At 40.2% G+C, this 19,936-nt stretch overlaps 1 protein-coding gene across 1 annotated transcript; it reads right to left on the reverse strand.

Annotated features, from left to right (window-relative positions):
• Window positions 1-462: 462 nt before the first annotated feature.
• Window positions 463-19,459, reverse strand: scinlb (scinderin like b). Its single transcript, XM_034702562.1, has 17 exons — window positions 19,328-19,459; window positions 15,949-16,136; window positions 13,935-14,089; window positions 11,231-11,392; window positions 10,146-10,295; window positions 9,567-9,656; window positions 8,519-8,651; window positions 8,320-8,408; window positions 7,979-8,194; window positions 7,755-7,888; window positions 7,467-7,557; window positions 5,352-5,522; window positions 5,054-5,228; window positions 3,900-4,012; window positions 3,711-3,788; window positions 3,558-3,618; window positions 463-1,267 (listed from the first exon to the last, which is right to left on the reverse strand). The coding sequence occupies exons 2-17, from the start codon at window positions 16,127-16,129 to the stop codon at window positions 1,107-1,109; spliced, it is 2,160 nt and encodes a 719-aa protein (XP_034558453.1). The 5' UTR covers window positions 16,130-16,136; window positions 19,328-19,459; the 3' UTR covers window positions 463-1,106.
• Between the last annotated feature and the right edge of the window lie 477 nt (window positions 19,460-19,936).

Genomic DNA, 19,936 nt, shown 5'->3' on the forward strand with positions numbered 1-19,936 from the left:
ATTGGCTATCCATTTAAGAAGCTTGGCTGTAGTCACTTAGATAATCAGAGCTGGTTCAGCTGTTGGGTTTCCACAGAGTTTGTTCAAATCAGAGTGCATGTAACACAAACCTGATGTTTCAGTTCACAGTGTGACTGCAGGACTGATATTTTTCAGGCTATAAGCTGGTTGTTGTTCCTTCTCTAGAAACCTGTGTGCAAGCACATCTTGAAGGACAGCACAGATGTGAGCAGAGCTTTCATGTCTTCTTCCTACTTAGACAGATGCTGCAAGCCTCTCAGAGATCTCCCTCTCTTCCCGGGAGAGAGAGAGAGAAACTCTTAAAGAGAGCTGACTAACAAACCTGCTGACAGCTTCTGTGGGTTTGAGTCAAATTGTGGCGTCTCAACATGAATGCAGATTTAGGACTGATCTAATCCATGCACTCATCAACCTTGAAAATATTCAGACACAAAATGCAAGTTTGAATTTGGAGAGTTTTATTTAAAACCAATCCAAATGAGCATTTAAAGGTCAACACAACATACGTGCGTACAAACCAAAGTATGCCTTTTAAATTTCACAAGCACAGAAAAGGATAAAAAATAAAACACAGCATGCAACTTCTGGTAATTTAAAAACATTTAAGTACCAATGAGTAAACAAAGCACATAAGGAAACAGTGCAGTGGAGTGGTGTTTCTGACTTACATGTTCATTCTGGAAAAAGACAGAAAGGAAAGCATGATATGTTTTCTGAGCGCATGCAGTAAGACTTGAACAGGACATCTTCTGCTGTCTTAAATGACTTGTTTTCCTGTTTTCTATTCTAGGAGTTTAGATGGATGTGAGAAGGGGAAAGCTGATAGCAACAGATCAATAAACCACTTTCAACAATTAAAGACGATGTTGCTTCTGAATGTCATTCGACTTGTATCATGATGCATTCCTGTTTGTGTAGTCTGATGCACTGCAACGTGACCAAGGCATAAAGGCGGCCATTTAACCTGATAACTGTGATTACATTGGTTTTGGCACTTAGGGACTGGCATTAGAAATCAGAATCTGCATTAGGAAGTGCAGGTAAAGAGACAGAATGGGGGCAAAGAGTCTGAGGAGGTTTCAGGTTTAGAATCTGGCACGGATTCTGTCTAAAGGATCTGTCTCCCACATCTTGGGATCCCAGGCCTGGAACCAGCCTGTGAAAGTGGGAGGCTCTGCTCCCTGTTTGATGGTGGTGATGGGCACTCCTTTGCGACCAGATGGGTCTGAATCCACGTAGTCTTTAGCTAGAAGACAAAAAGTAGACAAAGGAATAAATGGTTAATAAGAGGGAGAGACAGAGAGTCAGAATATGGACAAATTTAACATAATTATTTTGCAGAAAACAGACTTTTCATGAAGCAAATTTCAAACAAAAAATATCAAATTTTGTACTAAGCTCATGTAGACAAGTGCAAAAACTGCTCGTCTTAAAGAAATCCAGCTGATACAAAAGTAACCTTAAGTATGTGTACCTCTTTCTTGACAAATGTAAGTACACTGTTCAAAAGGAGCTAGATGAAAAATCGGGCTTTTAAATGCTCCACTATATTCACTAGTTAGTCTCTAACTTTGTCTTTCTAGTGTTTAATTTTTGGCAAGTTGCATTCATGAACAACTTTCTACCTTTAACAGCAGTTTAAACAGCTACAAAGCCAAAACGAAATCAAAACAATGAGCCAAAAGAAGCTAGAAATATACACAAACAATTGTCAGAGCAAACATGCAGGACACCACATCGTCAAGTTTGCCCATGATTCTGTGATTGTCTCCCTGCTCGACAATAACAGCCCGCACCATGGCCCTGTGGTGGCAGAACTTATACAATGGTGCAATAATTATTTTCTGAGGATCAACTCTGGGAAGACAAAGGAGCTTGTCATCGATTTTAAGAAGACCTCCACTGCCTTCTCCCCTGTTTTTATTGATGATCTAGAAGTGGACATTGTGAACAGGCACAAATATCTTGGTACTTTTATTGATGACAAACTGACATTCGAGCATCAGGTCGACTCTGTCTGTAAAAAGGCCCACCAAAGAATGTACTTTTATCGGAAGCTCAGGGGTTTTAATGTCGACATGATTTTTATGAAAATGTTTTGTTCCTGTTTTATTGAATCACTTTTAACCTTTTCAATGGTGTCCTGGTTTGGGTCAACAAGTCTAAAAAATAAATATAGACTGCAGGCTATAGTGAAGATATGCAGCTGGGTTGCGGGCACACCCCTGCCTGACATGTCAAGCCTTCACCGAGCCAGGTCCCTGAGCAAGGCCTGGTCAATTGTGGCTGACCCATGCCATCTTCTTTTTCATGAATTCCGCCGGCTTCCCTCAGGCCGCAGATTCGCGTTGCCAAAAAGCAGGACAAATAGGAAAATAAACTCTTTTGTACCGGTAGCAGCTAGCCTGCTTAACAATGCCGCATAGCTGTTGTTTCTATGTTGTTTCTATGTTGTTACTGTTTTGAATGTTTTGAAGTTTGGTGTGACTTGTTGTACTGTTTTGTTTGTGTCACCGCTGACTGAAAGACAAATTGCCCCCTGGGGATAATGAAGAAACCTTGAACTTAAAGTGTGAATACATTGTGTTTATATCAATACAAAAAATATGTTTCACATTACCCATGATATAGAAATATTGATATGACGTTTTTGTAGCTTAATTTGTTGTTACTTACAAGTAACCTGCAGTAAAATTTGGATATTGTGCATTTTCCCCAATTTTTGTGATTAATAGTGTAATCTTAACCATGATGGGGGTTGACCAAAAGTCATTCAGCAAGACAGACACTGCAATGAAAACCTCTTTTGAGATTAATAAGCATTTGAGTTACTCTCCAGATTTGACAGACACACACTGGCATCCTGAATTGTAGCAGGATTGTGTATTCTGTTCCCTCTCCAGGTAGGCACCAGATGTGCATAGTATAACCACATTTGGATTGCAGTTATGAGGCAGTTCAGGCAAGTTTCTGCGAGGACTTGGTGTTTGGATTTTGCCACAGTGATCTGCCAAAAATGTCTGAGTGTTCCTTGTTGCTTCCTTTTAAGGCCACGGAGAGCCAGAAATCTGACAGACAATAATAAGTGTTACCTACTTGAAATGTGAATTAATCTAGGATACAAGACAGGATGGAGGCTGAGGTAGAGGTTACTTTATCTCATGGTCTAGGTGGGACCTGTCATTAGGCGAGGGACCTACCCCTAACCACTCAGGGTGCCTAACCCTAACCTTTGATATTGGTCAGTGGACTTTATGCCTAACCCAGATGAAGGAACCATCAGTGTGTGAGAGTTGGTTACTGTCAAAATGATAAATTAGTTATTAATTCACGAGAAGCTGTGAAAGAAAGCAGACTGATGTTGAACTCAACAAGTCCCACAAAGAAGGAGGGAGCTGCCAGGAGGCCAAAACATGTTCTTAAGTTGGGAACTTGGGAACTTGTTCGGTGCTGTACTGTGTAGACCTCAGCGCTCTTTTTTGAAATTAAGCAATCAATTGCGAGAGAAACCAAAGAGAGGGTTTAATGCTACACACCTATTTTAGGAGCACCAGTCCGTTCCTCTGCGTTAGCATCATTCCCGACCCAAAGGAAGATCTAAAGAGAAAGAAACACAACCAGTTACTCAGTCTCCGGAATTACAAATGTTTCTGCAAGCTCTTAGTGTGATGACCGAGATGTTGTCTTACCTGGTCCTGGGTATCCAGGAGCATGACATCATCCGTGGCCAGATCTGACTGGGTGAAGTCCCCTGGTACTTCTTCAACCTGACACAGTGCAGTAGAAACTCAAAATGATCATTTGTACAAGACTTTACATTAGAGTTAAAACATTTAAAGACCTAAATCCTCCTCTTATTCCATCTCTGTGTAACTTACGATCAATCTTCCAGTTTTGTTGGAGCACCCAAACAGACGAGGGTTGATCAGTTTCTGCAGACTCCTTGAGGTCTGATATTCCTTCTTACCGCCAAGAGCGGACCAGAACTCAGCTGTAAGGTAAGAAAATAAGAGGAAAAAAACATCACCAACAACATATAATTACATTATTAAGAAACTTTTCTCCAAAGTAATGCACAGCCAAGAGTAAGAAAAACACAAACAAGGATTTAGACAAGAGGGATCGGTGTAAGCAAGGGCCATGAACTGCTTCAAGTCCAGTCAAACACAGGTGCTGACACGCAGTGCGAGAGATAATGCATATAGATGTCCAGAAGCAGTGTGTTTTTTCAATATCATCATCATCATCTTCATGACACCTCAGTAACATAATCATTAATGACATTGTCATCGCCATCATCTCTCCCACCAAACTATTCAAACTACTCATTCCACCAATGTAAGCAAGAAGCAGGGTTTGGAATTTGATGCGAGCTGCAACTGGAAGTCAGTGGAGAGACCTGAACAGCATAGTGATGTGCTGTTTTGGGTTGGTTGAAGACCAGACACCCTGCTGCATTCTGGATTATCTACATAGGTTTAAATGTGCATGCAGGGAGGCCTGCCAGTAAGGAGATGTAGGGGATAATACTAGAGCCTCTACAGTCTGATCCTCTTGACGTGGTACAGGGAAAATTGGCCACTTAAACCTTTAAAGTCATCTGGTCTTCATGACTCCCACATTCTGGGCAGAATTATTGGACATGAATTTGGTTAATTGATTGTTTTGATATGTGACATAACAGATCAGCTGGGTGAAGGTCCGATTACAACTAGCTGAAAGGGGGCATATCGCCACCTACCATAGCGGAGGGCGACATACTTCGGTCAATAAACCTGTATCTTTAATAACGTAATAATTGGTAACTTTTAAGTTGGTATTGCTTAAAAATATCACTTTTAGTAGATGCATTAAGGAGAACCAAGTTATCTTTGTTCCTTTTCATTGAGGTAATGCATGAAAAGGATTAAATCACAGCCTTGCTTACCTAATCATTTGTCCCTTCTCTTCTTCTTTTCCCAAATATTACTCAGTATTATACCTTATACATTTTATATGCATTACAAAATAATTTTCTTCATAGGACACCCACCTGGCTCTTTGCCCTCTGCCACCTGGCTGGGACTGCCCCCCAGGAAGCTCACCACAGGTTTGGTAGCCTGCATCTCCTCATCGCTGGCTCCCAGGCCCCGCCATACAAACATGCCGCTGGAAGATTTCAGCACAAACACATCGTTGGTGTTCAGACTGGATGCAGTGGCCTCGACCTGAGAGGACAAATGCAGACAAGTGAGAGGTGGAAATCAGAAATCTACACACATACACACACACACACACACACACACACACACAGTGTCCTAGAGAGGCTCATGTGAAGGCTGACAGCTCACCTCCACAGCACGGGTGGCACGGGAGGAGCTCTGCCTGATGTGGAAGAGACGGTTGCTGGCAGACTGAGACTGTCCACCTTTACGGGATGTTCCCCCGCTGTGGATGATCATGGGTTTGCCCTGGAACAGACTCATCAGGTGGGGAGGCTCCTGGCCCTGTGTCACTCTCACCTGCAGAGGAAGTATTAAACCTTAAGGTTCGTGGCTCCTTTAACCATTCTCTTATCACTTATACACAAGAGAGAAATTATATACAGAAAATAAATAGTGATTATGATTTTATCTGCACTAAGATGATGTTTCAATTAAGTGTCTGAACTATATGTGGATGCTTACTACGACTTTAAGGCAGCTCATATAAATCTGTATTTGGGGGGGAGGCATCAAGACAGGTGAGGCCAGCAAGCTCAACAAGCTGTTAAAGAAGGCCCGCTCTGTGGTTGGCCTAGAACTGGACAGTCTGGAGTCAGTGGCTGAGAGGAGGTTAATGGACAAACTGCGAGTCATCCTGGACAACCCCTATCACCCTCTCCATGATGAGCTGTGGCTGATGGAGAGCTTGTTCAGTCAACGCATCATTCCACCACGGTGCAAGACTGAACGCTTCAGGCACTCCTTTGTGCCCACCGCCATTAGACTGTTGAACAGTAACACAGACTGCACCACGCTGACCACTGACACCCCCCCATGAACAGATCCATATCATCCCTGCATTGTCTGTCACACTCCATCATCTCATCCCGTACTGACACTACTGATGACATTATAATGCATATTACATTGTATTATATAACTATCTTTGCCATATTATATTATGTTATATTATTATTGTTTACTACAACTCAGTCATATTACATACACATATTTATTTATTTATTGCTTATTCTGCCATAACCGCAACCTTAATCACACCATGTCAGCCTGTCACTACTGAAACATTTTTAATACTGCCTGTAATTACTGCTATTTAATCTCAATTCCATTTGCAACATTTTATATATCTAAATTGTATCTTTATCTATTTTATTTTTACTTCTTTTATTTTACTAATTTGAACTTTTTCTTGATTGTACTTATGTCTGGGTTGCTGTAACAACTGAATTCCCCCCGGGGATCAATAAAGTAATATCTTATCTTATCTTATCTTATCTTATTTCTGAAGCATTTCTCTTGAAATGTGCACCACCTGTGGAATCTATGACAACGATAGTACAAAACTGTAACTTGTACGTAAATGAAAACAGTCTTAATGTTTACCATGATGACCTCCACATATGAATTTATCATCTAATAAAAAAGTACTGAGTGGAAAACAATGGATGCCTCAAATTGGAGAAAATTTGTGTTTAAATTCCTCGGTGGCCGTTAAAGCTACCTGGGTTAAAGTACATCCTATTTGTAGAAAAATCAGAATATCTGTGACTTTTGAAAACTGATCAGGTCCTGTGTTTAATCAGTACTGCTAATGTCCCAGCACCCAATATGGAAGAGCTCTAGTCTGGGTGCTACAGGACCAAAATGAACCCTACAGTGATACTGCCCTCTGCTGGTTGTTTAAGCTTAGTGCTTTCAAAAGCAAAAGAGTCATGATTTCTTTTTTTTTGTTGTATGCTTCCTCCTCTGTAATAATTAGATTAAACAGCTTTGAGAGGCTGAATCCTAATTACTGTTTTCCAGCAATGGACTTCAACATCATAAATTCACCAGACATACTTTTCTGTCTCTGTGAGCAACTATACTCGTCATTTATAACAACCTTAAAAAATGTGCAAGTCATGTACAATCTTTACTTCCCAAGAAAGTAAAATAATATGTTATTGTGGAAAATTCCAGCTAGTTGTTGATTTTCACACCTAAGCTGTATCTTCTTAGTGATCTGTCACAATCCTGGTCTATAATTCAGAATACTTGTGCAATAGCTGTGTCTGTTCATGCCTGCTCACAAGAGAGATAACTTAACCACTATGAATGCTAGTTATTACTTCATTTATACTCATAAGTCTTTGCCATGTTTGATGTTTGTTTTCTCAGGGACTAAGATCTTACTGGATCAAATCTGAGCTTATTTGTATAAAGGATAAAAAAGTGAACAGGTCATCAGAGTCGAGCTCTAACCTGAACCGGGGATCCTCCCATTGAGTCATCAAGCTTCACTGTAAGGAAGGCTGAGGCCGCAAGCTCGTCCTGTGTGCACTTCAGCCCCTGCCTGACACGATAAAACACACACACACAAGCACACACAAAAACACACATATAGACTGTTACTTACTGACATGTACGTGGTCTCAAACTGGGTGTGGTGGGGTTAAGTGAGTTCCTGCTCTGCTACAGTGTTCACTTCACACTACATTACACAGATTACACTGTGCACACATGTTTGCATGGATCTCTCTTTGTACCCACCAGGTGTAGATGATGTGTTGCTCGCGGCTGCCCTGTCTGTAGCTGTAGAGGATCAGGTAACAGTCTCCGCCAAAGAAGTGACCATGGGTGCTAGGATCCACAGGCACCCTGTCGCCGTTCTCAACGCGCCAAATCTAAAAGCCAATCACATTCAGTTTTTGCTTAACCTTACCTCTATTCTTCTTTTACACAAGCCTTGTAAGGAACTGTTAGCGCCATCCTACCTGAACTTTGCCTTTTCCATCATCCACCATGCCATGCTGTGCAGCCATGGCCTTATTGGAGTGCAGGGTGGAGGCATCAAAGGGCACCTGCGCCACTTTGGCTATGCTGCCGATGGTATAGGCCTTACTGGGACCTGTAGTCTCATCTTTGTCCCTCCAGTCGCCGAAGAACTGCTTGAACAGAGTTGTCTCAGCTCCTCCAGGGAGGACCTGGATCTATGAGGAAAAAAGGAAAGAGAATGTTTAGCATGTGTTTCATTTCATGAGACTTATTCTGCAGATACAAAATGTTGCTTTTTCACAAGACTCGCGTTTTCTTTTAATACAGAAGTCAGTTCTACCTGAGTCCTGTTGGAGTATCCCTTGTCTTTGATGAACTTCTGACCTGCTGACATGGCTGCTTTGCGCTCCGACATGTTCGCCTTGGGACCTGGTTCGAGTCAGATAAGGTGTGGCATGAAGGGAAGGCCAAATCCTCAAAAAACATGTTTCTGTTTTTTTTTTTTACATCAGTTATTGAGTCTGTAATGCTCTTGTTACCTTTCCAAACAAAGATGTTCTTGTCCACCCCGTTGTCCAGGATGTAGCACTCCTCAGGAGAAAGCATGGCCTGCTTAAAAGGACTGGAGGGAGCCACAACGGACACCGTCATCGAACCGGATGCATCAGAGATCTGCAAAGCAAAGAGGAAGCATCAACAACTTGCTCTGTTAAAAGTGGATAGTTCATTGGGGATGTCCACTTCCTCAAAACATATTTAGTCAACTTTTTATTTTATATTTGTGTATTTTTGACATCCTTAGTTATCACTATACATGTAGTAATGTATTTCTGATCAAATAAGCTGCTTTCAAAGATAACCAGTTTGTAAAGTTGTCTTTTTTGCAGGTGATCTTAGTTTCGCTTAAAGCTCCAGTTAGGAGTTTTTAATAATAATACTAATAATTCTAATAATACATTTTATTTAAAAGCGCCTTTCTCAACACTCAAGGCTACTTTACAGAGGGATTAAAACAGAACCAAATAAAATAACACGATAAAATAAATAAAAACAACAAGAAAAGTAACACCAAGTTAAAATGAAGCAGTGGAAATTAAACAGAGAATGCGGTTTGGAACAGTTGGGTTTTGATTTCTGATTTGAAGAGGGGTATAGAGTCAATATTTCTGATGTCTGGTGGGAGTGAGTTCCAGAGTTGGGGAGCAGAGCGACTGAAAGCTCTGCTCCCCATGGTGCTGAGACGGGCAGGGGGCACAGAGAGGTGGAGGAAGGAGACAGACCTGAGGGAGAGGGGGGACGACAATGTGGAGGAGATCGGACAGATACAGGGGGGCGAGGTTGTGGATGGACTTGAATGTGTACAGGAGGATTTTTAAGGAGATTCTGAATTTGATCGGGAGCCAGTGGAGTTGATGGAGGACGGGGTGATGTGGTGAAAGGAGGGGGTTCTAGTGATGAAAGTGGAACTACTTTAAGTGGATACCTCTCCCACAGTATCATTTAAAGCTTAATATCAATTTGTAAAGGCAGATTTAATGGCAGCGCTGCTTTTATTACCTATAACACATTTTTCATATTTTTACTCACCATGTAGAGGGCACCCTTCTTCCTGTTGGAGCTGTCCACCTTCTCATCATCCTGAGTAGCAGGGGCAATGTTGGGTTTGGGCCCCAGAGCCTAAAGAACAAAAGGAATGAGTCACTGTGTCCGTTTTTTATCATCATTATTGTAACCTGTACTCAAAATTGAAGTTGGGATGTCAAAGCAGCTGTAATGTGACGTGATTTGCAGACCTTGATGAAAATCTTCTCTCAGATTGAAAATTAGTTGAAGGAATTTATAGAATATAATCTGTGAACCCTCATCCTCCCTCTCTCTAATGAGGCCTCTCTGGAGTTAACCCTCTGCTCATGTTGTTAAAGGAAGTGTTTACAATGCCACCCTGGCACAAAGTTGGCATATGAGCCGGATGTTACAAAGAACTTCATTGTATCCACTCGTTCCCACGCTTGCTAACTCAGTGGCCGTGAAATGCATCAAAAACTCTCATAGCTTCTGTTCACAGGCAGCTACTTTAAGGGTTAAAGCTCCAGTGTGTGGCTAAGATTCCTCAGGAGGACAAAAAGGAGGAATGTGTGTATGAGTGTGTATGTAATGGTGTTTCACCTCTATGACTTCAGCTGGCTCCTCCCCCTCGTTCACTACATGCAGTTTGGCTCGACCGTTTCTCTCATTATCCCTGATGTCGATGGTGACCTGAGCGGCCTTCAATTTCTCAAAACGGTTACACTCACTGCCGCACCACTGGTACACATCCTGCAGGAGTGAGAAAATGACAGATTGAAAATGGATACTTTATTTTCAATAAGATTCATTATTGCTTAAAAAAAACACACTATTTTCCATATCTTGAACAATGAATAATGAGCAACCATGACCTATTTTATACATGAAGTAGAAAAGGCAGGAGGTTGGTCATACATGGAGTAAGGCTGCATCACTGAGTCCTTCAAGCATTGAAAGGAAACTGGAATTCAGCCAATGATTAGCAGAGCCCTCCTCTAACAATGAACATGGTTTGATGGAAAGGTAATGACCAAGTAACACCACTGAAAAATGGAGCCAATGCAGAAGTGCTGACGACTGCAGTTCCTTGAGTGTCCACTTGAGGCTTGACTCCCCTGTTAGAATGTTCATTTTTACAGCAGCAATGGGTGCGGCTGACTTCACTGACATTGTAGCTGTTAGCCAGGAAGCTTAACGCCTGCCTCCACTCCGCCTCTTGCTAGTTGTCATTTCCAATATGGCGGTCACCATGGTTGGGCAACAAAACTCTGTTTCAGAAACCAATGGGTGATGCTATTATGTGCATGTCTCGTACAGTACATAGAGTAATAAGTGTATGTTGTTATATCAGATGGCTAATGCTGAAAAGGTAGATCTCAAATGCAAGGGGAGTTGGGGCCATTTTTGTTAGTATTTTTAAACTGTGACTGTGAGAAACATTATTGACTCCATAAGCATGGAAGACATATTTTACCACTCTGTTGAGTTCTTTAATATTTAGCCCTTCGGTGGAAGTCTCAGATCTTTTTAACCCCCCAAAAAAACAGTCCTATCCCTTTCAATCAAAGCAATATTATGTGCAGATTTATGAGAGAAGAGTGTATTAGCTATGGCATTATTATTTAAACAGACAAAGTAACATTAGTTTTACAGTGTATGTTATCTTCAAATGAATGCAATCTGACCTTGCCCAGGTCAATAATGAAGCAGTCTCCTTTGTTGAAGCTGGACCAGCTCATGTCCACCTCTGTGGCCCTGATGGCCCTCCGACCCTTGATGTGCAGCAGGCGCTTCACGTTCATGTCATTCGTCACCACATGCTGGAAACCTGAGGCCACGCCTCCTTTCTGTGTAAAAAAAAAAGTGAGATTATTCACAGTGAAGAGTGCTAATGCTGATTTTGCATGTGTGACTAAGCAGAGATGAGGGGGGAAAGAAGCTTTGTACATTATGTGCATTACACAACCACTAAATGTTGGCCACGGATTTAGAACAAATGCACCACTGAGACACTTGAGACAGGATGTGTGGAAAAAGATGAGTGCACAACTCACAGAGCTCAACATTTGCACAGTGAGGGTGAAATGAATTTTATATAGCAGCATAAACCTCAAAGGATGAAAGGCTGTAAATTTCTCGGCAATATAATGAGAGTAACATGTACCAACCATAAATTACAGCCAACAAACCTTATTAAACATGGAAAATGAAACTAACATGATGCCTACTTCAACAAAGGAGGAACATGTCTGTTCTGTGCAACAGTTTGGTACCTTTGGGGCAGGGTTTTCTCGTAATGTGCCGTCCTTGGTGAAGCCAGTAAACAAAATAGGTATTTACAAGACATGCAAATGCAACACAGCAAATGAAAAACAGATGCACTCTCTGGTGCAGGAAAAAAAGCAATGTGACAGCTTTGATGGATAGATTAGATGGGTTGAAACTGAAGCTGAGACCAGGCCCTATCACTTCATGTGCGCACAAACCAAGAGGGGACTCCTAGTTCTTAAAATGTCCATTGAGGGTTTAGCATTCAGCCACAAAGGCACAAAGTCTGGTTAGCATCTGGAAGAGTGGATTTTATTTAGACTCCAGAATGGAAACCACATTTATGCTGTTTGTGCCTTTCCAAAGAGAACGGCAGTAAAATTTTCCACAGTAACAATACAAGCTCTGTTTATTTTAATGGCAGGACTGTTTCGCCAAAACACTGAAGAGATAACTTGGTTAGGTTTTTCCTCTCGCTGTTTTTTTCTTTCCTAAAGAACATTGTGACAGTGTGTGTTAAAGTAAGTTTGTGTCTGTGTGTTTGATGTGTGTGAGCAGTGTTTCTGCACATGTGCATAGCAGAGTTTCCATCCTCAAACTAAAAAAGCAGTAAACAAGAATTTGGAATAATTATAGACAACCAAAGCCAGATGGAGGTTAAGAAATGAGAACCAGACAGCCAGTTAAAAATAAAAAAGGTTTAAAAAGTAGTCTGGCTTATGTCTCTTAAAATGTCCCTCAGTGACAATGACAGTACAGTCAGTCAGTCAGTCAGTCAGTCAGTCAGTCAGTCAGGCAGGCAGTCAGTCAGTCAGTCAGTCAGTCAGTCAGTCAGTGAGACACACCCTGAGAGAGGGTAATGTTGATCTTCCTCTGAACTTCAGACTCCTTAGCTTCACTAAACGTCAAAGTTCACTGGATGCTGGTAATCATTAAACTCCAGAGATATTTTTGGTTCAAACTCCTGACACAGATTGTTGTTCCATTTGTGTGTCATTACAAGTTTCACCGTTAAAGCTATAAAAAATGGTTACATTTTAAAGTGTATAGTGTTTATAGTGTAATTTGAAATACAATCTTAAACATCATTAATAAAGGGGTAAATGTTTCAAACCTCACTAATTTGTGTATTCAATAATCTAGATAAATTGTCCCCTACCCTCTTTTTTATCACAAACTCTTAATACACAGCAATGTCTACTTGTGAACACGTTATGTGCTACATATCTATAAAATGTGAGACGCTCTTTCTAATAATGGGATTCCCTTTCTCAGAATGTCTTTTGAATGTTTGAGAGCCTTAAGATGTAGAACTGTGCAGCATTTTAAAAGAAACAAGTCATACCCTTTAGGTTTGTGAGGCTGTTACAATGTACAGAAGTGCTTCAAGCTAAATGCTCCATAAGCTGCTAACATAATCAAAATAACATTTGGGTTAACTAGTGCCAAATGTTGAGCTAGTATAATATTTACCATATTAAAAATGATAGCCTACTAATATTATCATATTAGCCCTACAATAATATAGGACTTTGCAGAAATTACAGCTATTAAGTGATGTTATGAAACCTTGTCAATTTAGCATGTTAGCATGCTAGTACTTGTTTATGAGTCCTGATAAGCAGATGTAGAAATTTTGAATTTTGCTAAAAAAAAATATTGGTCAAATCCAAAATCTGCTATGATGTGATGGCCCTGGATTAAAGTTAAGAGGTCTTTAAAGTTATTACATTTTAATCTGAATGGAAAATTAAAGCCCATCCAACACTTGTTGGAACCTTTTTTTTTCTTTTTTAAATGCAAATGTGAAACTCTCCCTGGTGCTACAGTTGAAGTCAGCAGATGAAATTAATTTGTACCAAGAATTTCTGTTTCATGGCAAGTTAGGGTATTTCACTGTGGATGAAAGTAATGTTCATCAGGCATCCATGAAGCCATGCCACATACTGTCTTCAAGCACATACTAGAAATATGACATTATGATGACATTGTTTCGCATTTTCTCTACACTTTTAAAAAAATTAGTTCCCCACCAGACTGTGGACCTCATATCAGGAGTATCTGCTTTCAGATAGTGACACCAGATATCTGAAGTTTTCTCTTTTGTGCAGTGAAACCCACCTGGTATTTGATTCCGGACTTGAAGTACCCCAGAAAGGTATTGGATTCGGCATTCTGCACCTCTCTGTACTGCACTGGACCACCACCCAGGAAGTCATCCAGCTGGGAAGCAAAGATGGCCGTCGCTCCGCTCTCATCCTGTGAACACTCATCCCCTGCATGAAAAAATTTTTTTTAAGTGTTTTGACACTAACTGCATCACATTAATGCTCAGAGATCAAGTTCCTCTCACAACATAAAAGTTATAGTGCATTAGCCGAGAAAACTCCAGCACTTTGGTTTTTGCAGTGACCTGATGGGACCTCTGAGTAAAGACTGGAGGACCTGAGTCATTTCAACCACATCTGCAGCGGAGGAGCTTTGTATCCTGTTATTACCATCTGATGGCACACAACATGGATAAACTATTCCATAACTGTGCATGAGTAACATCGATCCTAGACGCAGGGATAGGTTCTGTATTCATGCAGTTTCTTCAGTAGCTTCTTACACAGGGTTTCAGAGGATATTGCAACTAAAATCCAGCCAGTTTGCTGGTATTAGAATAAAACTGGCAGGACAAAGTACAAACATGACAGTGCCTGTCTCTGTGGCCTGAAGGGGTTTCCAGATGTGAGTCATGCAGTGGTTTCTGTAAGTGCTCTGTTTTAGTTATGCAACTGAAAATTTGGAGAGCATGGGAACAAAATTTAGTGCTCCAAGGAGAAAAAGCTGTGTGTAATTGTTCCCTCTGTTTAGATCTGAAGAGAGAGCAGACAACACAGAGAGGGATCTGTGTGAAGGAGAGGAATTTCACAACCTGGTGTGACTTTCAGCGGTGAATATTTCAGGGAACTCTTACAGCAGAGGATTTATAGGCACAGAGACCAGCATCAAGTGGTTTACAGTCACTGTTAATATCACAGTTGGAGTGTAAAGCAATGAAATGAGACAAGTTGAATTTCTCTGCTAGTCTTTGCACCTAAAAGCTTTTCCTGACTTCCTATCGATATTAGTTCTGTTTTCATGATATTGTTTCCCCTCTGAGTGTGACTTTAATATAAAACTGATTGCAATTTGCACTTTTAATTTTTTACCAGTTGTGCATTTCTAACATCCCAGGGTAAAAAGTTCAGTGTTATGGTATAAAGGGAAAAGTTTGTCATTGAAGCAAGATAATTAAACATTTTTACAGCATGCGCACGTATCATGTGAAAAGAGAGAGCTGTTGATCTTAGAAAAACATCTTACAACATTGTAAAAACATGTATTTGGATTTATCAATGCTACCATTGGGACAATAAGTTGTATGCAGTATATGAGTCCAACACAAATGTTACATATCGTATGGGATGGTATAATTTTTAATGTACTTTATTATTGCATCACATGAATTCAACTGTAGAGCATTGTTCTGCATCAGATTGTATCTTAAGGTGTAATTTATTTTTATTGGGTTATTTTCATCATACCACATCTTATTTTGTATCCTATACTAATGTATCATCTGGTATCATATTGAATACTATAAGTCGATCACTATTTTATTGTGTCATAATAATTTTATCATATTGTATCTTATGTTATCGTATTGTATTTAATTTAATAATATTATGTTGATTTGTATCATTTTATTGTATCATATCCATTGACTGTACCAGTAGCAGCACTTATGTTGAAATCAAGTATTTAGGTTGTGTTTCAACAGGCTGCAATATCTTCTTTGCATTTTAGTGTGGAACATTTTATTTTGTTGATACATTGAATGGTGACTTTGGACCAACATCCTCTTTTTGGGTCCTAACAGAGTTATGTTCATCAGTTAAAGTAGATGTGATTAGCAGAGTTAGCCATCCTAGGTTTGGAGTAAGCCCCTAAAGTTTGCCACGCCTAGTTGCATTTACCAGGACTCCTGAGAACAGTACCATCCTAAACTAGAGGATTCAAAATAACTGGGTGTTGTTAAAAAAAAGGGCAACCAAACTGTCCTCAAAGAATCCTACAGAGGGGTGAAGTGTGTGTTTTCAAATCTTACCCATCCACATGTGTATGTTGTATGAGGGGGCTAAGGTGGTGTAGAGCAGCAGGTAGGCATCCCCAGTGTAGAAGCTGCCATGCAGGGCTTTAGGGACCGGCTTCAGGTCCATGTTCTCGATACGCCACACCTGCAGGCCGGGCTGCTTCCCTGCAGTCACGAACTCCCGATGGGAAACCATGATGGCTCTAGATAGATATGACAATACGGAAATGCAGAAATCAAGAGAGAGGGGAGAAGGAGGGATTTTAATAATTTTGACTTGCAAAACACTGTCAATACTGTCAATCCAAACCAAACAGATACAACAAATGTTACATAATAATGTGAGGCCATTTTTTTCTCATCTTGTGTTTCCTGGACATGATGTTTCTGTAGAGCTGTGGGTAACAACTGAGAGACACAAACCCACAGTGGGTATAAATATATGTGGTCTTGTGACAGGATGCTGCTTGCCTTATTTGGACTTTCAGTGTATAGACCAAACCAGACTAACTAGTTCCCATAGAGCTGTAAAAAGAATTGTTGCTGCTCACACATCAGTAAATATTTCACATACATTAGTGATCGGGTTTCACTAATATTGTAGTGACATGAAAAAATATATATATATTATAACACAACCTGGGGAATCAAATGATCTGTTAATGGCTACTTTATTTGACTGAAGTGTTCAGAGACAAAAAGCGTCCTGTAAACTTTTAGTTTCTGTGAAAGAAGCACACAAAGGCCATAACACTGTCTAGTAAGGGGTGTGTGTATGTGACTGAAGCCAGATTGATGCCCTTTGATCCGCCATCAGTAGATATTTAATCAGTAATATGCTTTCCAATGCCAACAGCAGATATATTACCACAGTGCACACCTGACCTAGTTTCTTTAAACACACATATTTATGTGTTTATTGCTGATATGGAGAGAAAATAAAAATCAATATCCTTATTACTGCACAAGCCTTCCTGCAGCCGTCTTTAATAACTTTCACCATTCAGCATAATTCACTTAATAAAGAATGTTAAGATTTGAAACACAAATAAACCTTGGAGTTGAAAGGTTGTGAAGATTAACGTTTTCAAAGATTACACAAGATTACGAGACAGATTACAAGTCGCCGTAGATGCAGGATTATTGCTGCAGAGAGGCTGACGTCGACTGACGACACAAGATTTGTAATGTTAACTTCCTCACTCCAGTTACAGTTTACAATCCAGATTTAACTCGGTCATGATGGTCATCTATTTATTTTGTTTATTCAAAATGTATTTAACGCAGTGATGTTAAAAATCTGACAGAAGAGCACTTTAAAAAAAATTACAAAAACATACAAACCAAAATTGCCAACATAGGTAAAAAGGTCCCAGGTCATATAGCAGAAAGTCATTAATCGCAGCATCTAAAACCTGATGCATCTTCCTCCAATGCCCACAATGCACTTCAAAAGAGATTTAAAGAGAGAAGCTTCATCAGACCTAGATGCTCCTGCAGCACAGACATTGGTGTGTGGGTGGACAATGTAGGCCAGACAACTTGAGCAAATAGGGGAGCCATAATGTGTTAGGGCTTTTAGATTTGCTATGAACCTTAATGCTTCCCGGTATACTGCACAGTATCCAGAGAGATAAGCTATTGGGAAGATGCAAGCATGCATGAAATATAAGACTTGTTTCGGAAGTATTAGTCTAGCTGCAGAGAGGCCAGTTTATCTCAGTGGTTAAATAGCACACCCCATGTACATAGGCTTAAAGCCTTGTTGTGTGCAGCCCTGGTTCCAATTTGACCTGTGACCCTTACCCACATATCATCCCCGGCTTTCCCCCACTCTCTTCCCTGTTTCCTACTATATCCACTTTCCTATCCTATCAAAGTCCAGCCACAACTTCAACTTCTTTACGAGTTGCTGGATATGAAGCTTGAATGACTGTTGATCATCGCTCAAGAATCCTGGGTATTAACAAGACAATAAAGTTGCAACCACATCACCCTGAGAAGTAATAAGAGATAACACGTTCAGCAGCTTTTTCTTACATTTTGTAAACATCCTAAACTTTTTTTTTTATCATGATTCAGGCTCCATTTTAACTTTGAAAAGTGTTTAGACCAACATCATCTTGCAGTTGAGAGAGCCTGATGCTGTGTACGTGGAGCAGTGAATCACAATATCATCTGCAAATAAGTGAAAATTTCCTAAAGAATAAAATGTCCTATACTTTTAAATTTTAAATTACAATGGTCTCAAGGCTGAGCCCTGGGGCACGCCCTTTTTTTCAAGAGATCTGAGGTGGTGCCTTCAGCTTGCACACATTGTGGTCTATTTGTTAAATAATTTGAAAACCATCAGACAGATGGTTCTGACAGTCCAATAGCACTTAGTCTTTGCTTCATAATACTGTGAGATACAGAAAAGTGAAAAAATGTTTTGATTTAAAAAAAACAGCATTCATTCTAGCAACAGATAATCCAGAAAATCCCACATCATTACAACTAGCTGTCATTATTATGTACTATTGTTCAGTTTGTTAAGCTGTGTGAAAGTCGTATCATGTTTCAGCATGCTGAGTGAACACAGCAGAGCTCTTACTGTAACAGGCTGATCAATAAATGCTGCTTCATGGACACAATGTTCAGAACACTTAAGATTCATGGAGGTTTTCTGTCCAGAGCTTAATGCGCTCTGTATAACGAGGGTGTGACGTCATGCAGACACATGATGCTGCAGATCTTTAAACTGGGAAGAAGAGCTCTAATAAGAAACTTCATCTAGTCCAGAAGATCAGACTGAATAAGGTCTCATCCTTTTTAATGGAATATGTGAATTTGTCAAATTAAATAAATTATTGCATAAACAGACAACATACAAATGAAAGCCTATATTTAGATGTGTCGCCTTTAAATGTGGAGGATAATATTTACATTACGCACAACTTTTTTTTTTTTTTTTTTATAAAGCCTATATTACATAACATCCACAATACAACTTCCTGTACTTCTTTCGCAGGTTTTAGCGCTCCAGTTCACTTTCAACATTACAAGCCAGGTCAAAACAGAGAACTCTCCCAAGATAAACAGAGAAATAGTCTGTTTCCATAACAAACTGGATCGTTTGGTTCCTGTGTTGTCTGCGCTTTCACCGGCTGCTCTGACTCAGAGCTGACAAATGACGGAGATTTTCCACATCTGGAAATCCTTTCATTCAAACTTCACTGTCGGGTATGAACTGAAATGGCTTCATAAGATCAGAAAAACACATCTCCTGTTAACTACCGTTTTATATAATGACAAATCCTGCACGGCTCAAAGAAGAGAGCTCGGCATAAACTGTTTCAAAGTCCAGAAAGTGACAAAATATGCATGCATGTCGAGTGGAAAACGGTAAACTCACAGTTTGTAGGATAAACCACACCGTAGATAGAAGCAGAAGCGTTGATGGAGGTTGAAGATGAGGGAGTGGGCTGTGTATAAGGAGGTCTTGTGTTTTAGTGTGAAGTATTGCGGCAGCAGGAGGACGAGGAGGAGGAGGAGAAGGGAGGGTTCAGGCTGGTCTGTCTGAGTAGGAAAAGAGAGATCTGATTGGTCGAATAGAAGCAGCAAAGATAAAGATGCTTCTGTCAGATTCTAAAACAGCATTTCCTCAAAGATGCATCATCAATATGTTGTAATAGTTCAGAAACATCTTTTGAAGTGCCTTAAAGTTTTCTGAACTTGACTGTGATCTCTGTCTGTTTACTGTGCAGGTTCCAAAGTGTTCATTGAAGTACATTAAGTCAGAATTTTCCTTCTGATGCAGCACTTACATCAGAAGCACAAGTGTTTGAATTAGGCTTAAACAAATTGTGTGACTCCAAAAATAACAGGGAGAAAAGGTACCTCCCTTGGGTTTCCTGTCATGCACCGTTGTTCTGCATGATGAAATAAAGCAAACAGTAGCACCAGCTCCATAGAAAAATGGCTGTTTTAATCAACTTGAAAGGGTTTTTACCATGGTTTTAAT

The sequence above is a fragment of the Notolabrus celidotus genome, chromosome 15 (genome assembly GCF_009762535.1).
Source record: "Notolabrus celidotus isolate fNotCel1 chromosome 15, fNotCel1.pri, whole genome shotgun sequence".
NCBI lineage: Eukaryota > Metazoa > Chordata > Actinopteri > Labriformes > Labridae > Notolabrus > Notolabrus celidotus.